A 1,924-nucleotide genomic window follows, 5' to 3' on the forward strand; every position below is an offset into this window, starting at 1 on the left:
TTCATACACTGATATCTTGAAACCCCTCAATCTTCACCAGTTCTTTAGAACAAATCAGATTCAGTAAAGAAATGAAAATCTCTTAATTCAGTCTTACTTGTAATATAGTTTTTATCACACTGACGTTTCTTTTCTTATTGTTTATTGTTTAATATTTATTATCATCTCTTTACTTTAGAGTGCCCCTCCTCCTCGCAATAGTGTATTACTACTAAGAAGCAATAGTTGCATGTGTAGCATGCCTCTAGGATCAAATCCTTGCTTTGACATTCACTAGAGCTCTGTGACTTGGATGAAGTTACTCAACCTCTCTGAAGTTAAGTTTTTTTCATCTACAATTTGCAAACTGCACCCACCTTATATAATTAGGAGAATTAACGGAAGTAGTGACACTTAGTCACTTGTTACATTGTATGTGGCAGTGATAATGTGATGGTTATTATTATTTTAGGGACTCCCCTTCCTAATCAAGGATGTACCCATTTTAACATACCCACATTCAGGTTGTGGTAATCACAATATCACTTAGAAGTAGTGAGAAGAGATCTGACAATGATTAAGGCCAGAAGAAAAGTGTCATTTGGGGGCTACCTCCCTGTGAGCACCTTCCGTAGGGCACCCTGCACATCAGGGTTTCTAAGACTGTAGATAAGTGGGTTCAGCATGGGACTGATGACAGTGTTGAGGATGCCAATGCCTTTGTCCTTGTCTGAGGATTCCACTGACCCCAGCCGCATGTAACTGAAGACCCCTGTCCCATAGAAGATGCCTACCACAGTGAGGTGAGAGCTGCATGTGGAGAAGGCTTTCTTCCTGCCCTCAGCAGACCGGATACGAAGAACTGCAGCTGCCACATGGCCATATGACACAGTGATGAGGACCAAGGGGACCACGCCCATGAAAGCTGCTGCTACAAAGAGCAGCTGCTCATTGAGTTGGATGCTGGAACAGGAGAGCTGGAATAGCTGAGGGAGGTCGCAGTAGAAGTGGTTGATTGTGTTGGGGCCACAGAATTTAAGAGTAGACAAGGCAACAGTTTGGGTCAGTGCATTGCTAAAAGAAAACACACATGACAGGCACACTGAGGCCTTCTGGATATTCCAACTCATATGGGTGTTGTAGGTGAGGGGGTGGCAGATGGCCAGATAACGGTCATAGGCCATGACAGTCAGAAGGAAGCAGTCTGCCCCAGCCAGGAGGTGAAAGAAGAAGAGCTGTGTGAGGCAGGCCCCATAGGGAATGTGTCTGTCATTGGATAGTAAATGTTTCAACATGGCAGGAACGGTGACACTAATGCATCCAACATCCAGCATAGACAAGTTCCCCAAGAAGAAATACATGGGAGTGTGGAGTTTGGGTTCTATAATGATAGCAGCCAAGATGCTGAAATTTCCACCAAGAGTAGCTACATAAGCAAGAAGGAAAAGGACAAAGAGAATGGGCTGCAAAGATGGAGTCTCCGTGAGACCCAGCAGGACAAATGTGGTCACACAGGAATCATTTCCCAAGGTTCCCAGATCCATGACTCTCTTCCACCAGTGACAGCTGAATGAAGTTCAAAGGTGAAACAAGGACAGTGACATCTTGGTAATTAATATCAAGTATTGCAATATCCAGGTACAGCCAGGATGCAAGAGAAAACACAAGGGAAAGAAAAGTTAAAGGCTGAAACACAATAGATAAGAGTGTGATGGATCCAACAGCTACTAATACAAAGCAATGGCATCAATCAGATTGAGAGACAAACAATGACATAGCAAGGGGAAGGAATGTGATTTTGAAGACTAGAGGGAAAGATTATTTACCTGAGGCCAAAATTCTAGAAAAGGAACCATAGTCTTTAGATGTTGACCTGGACAGCTTAAGTACAAAAGATTCTGGAGCATGAAATAGAAGCTTCCAGAGAAGTGGGGGCATGGTCCTC

General features: G+C 43.5%; 1 protein-coding gene across 1 annotated transcript; it reads right to left on the bottom strand.

Moving 5' to 3' along the window:
* Positions 1–587: 587 nt before the first annotated feature.
* On the bottom strand, positions 588–1,523 carry Or3a4 (olfactory receptor family 3 subfamily A member 4). The gene has a single exon (NM_001000528.1). The coding sequence runs from the start codon at positions 1,521–1,523 to the stop codon at positions 588–590; it is 936 nt and encodes a 311-aa protein (NP_001000528.1).
* Positions 1,524–1,924: the final 401 nt, after the last annotated feature.

The sequence above is a fragment of the Rattus norvegicus genome, chromosome 10, assembly GCF_021556685.1.
Source record: "Rattus norvegicus strain SHRSP/BbbUtx chromosome 10, alternate assembly SHRSP_T2T, whole genome shotgun sequence".
NCBI lineage: Eukaryota > Metazoa > Chordata > Mammalia > Rodentia > Muridae > Rattus > Rattus norvegicus.

What these genes read in the sequence shown, in the direction of transcription:
- Or3a4 (NM_001000528.1), bottom strand. Translation starts at nt 1,523, where the DNA reads ATGGATCTGGGAACCTTGGGAAATGATTCCTGTGTGACCACATTTGTC.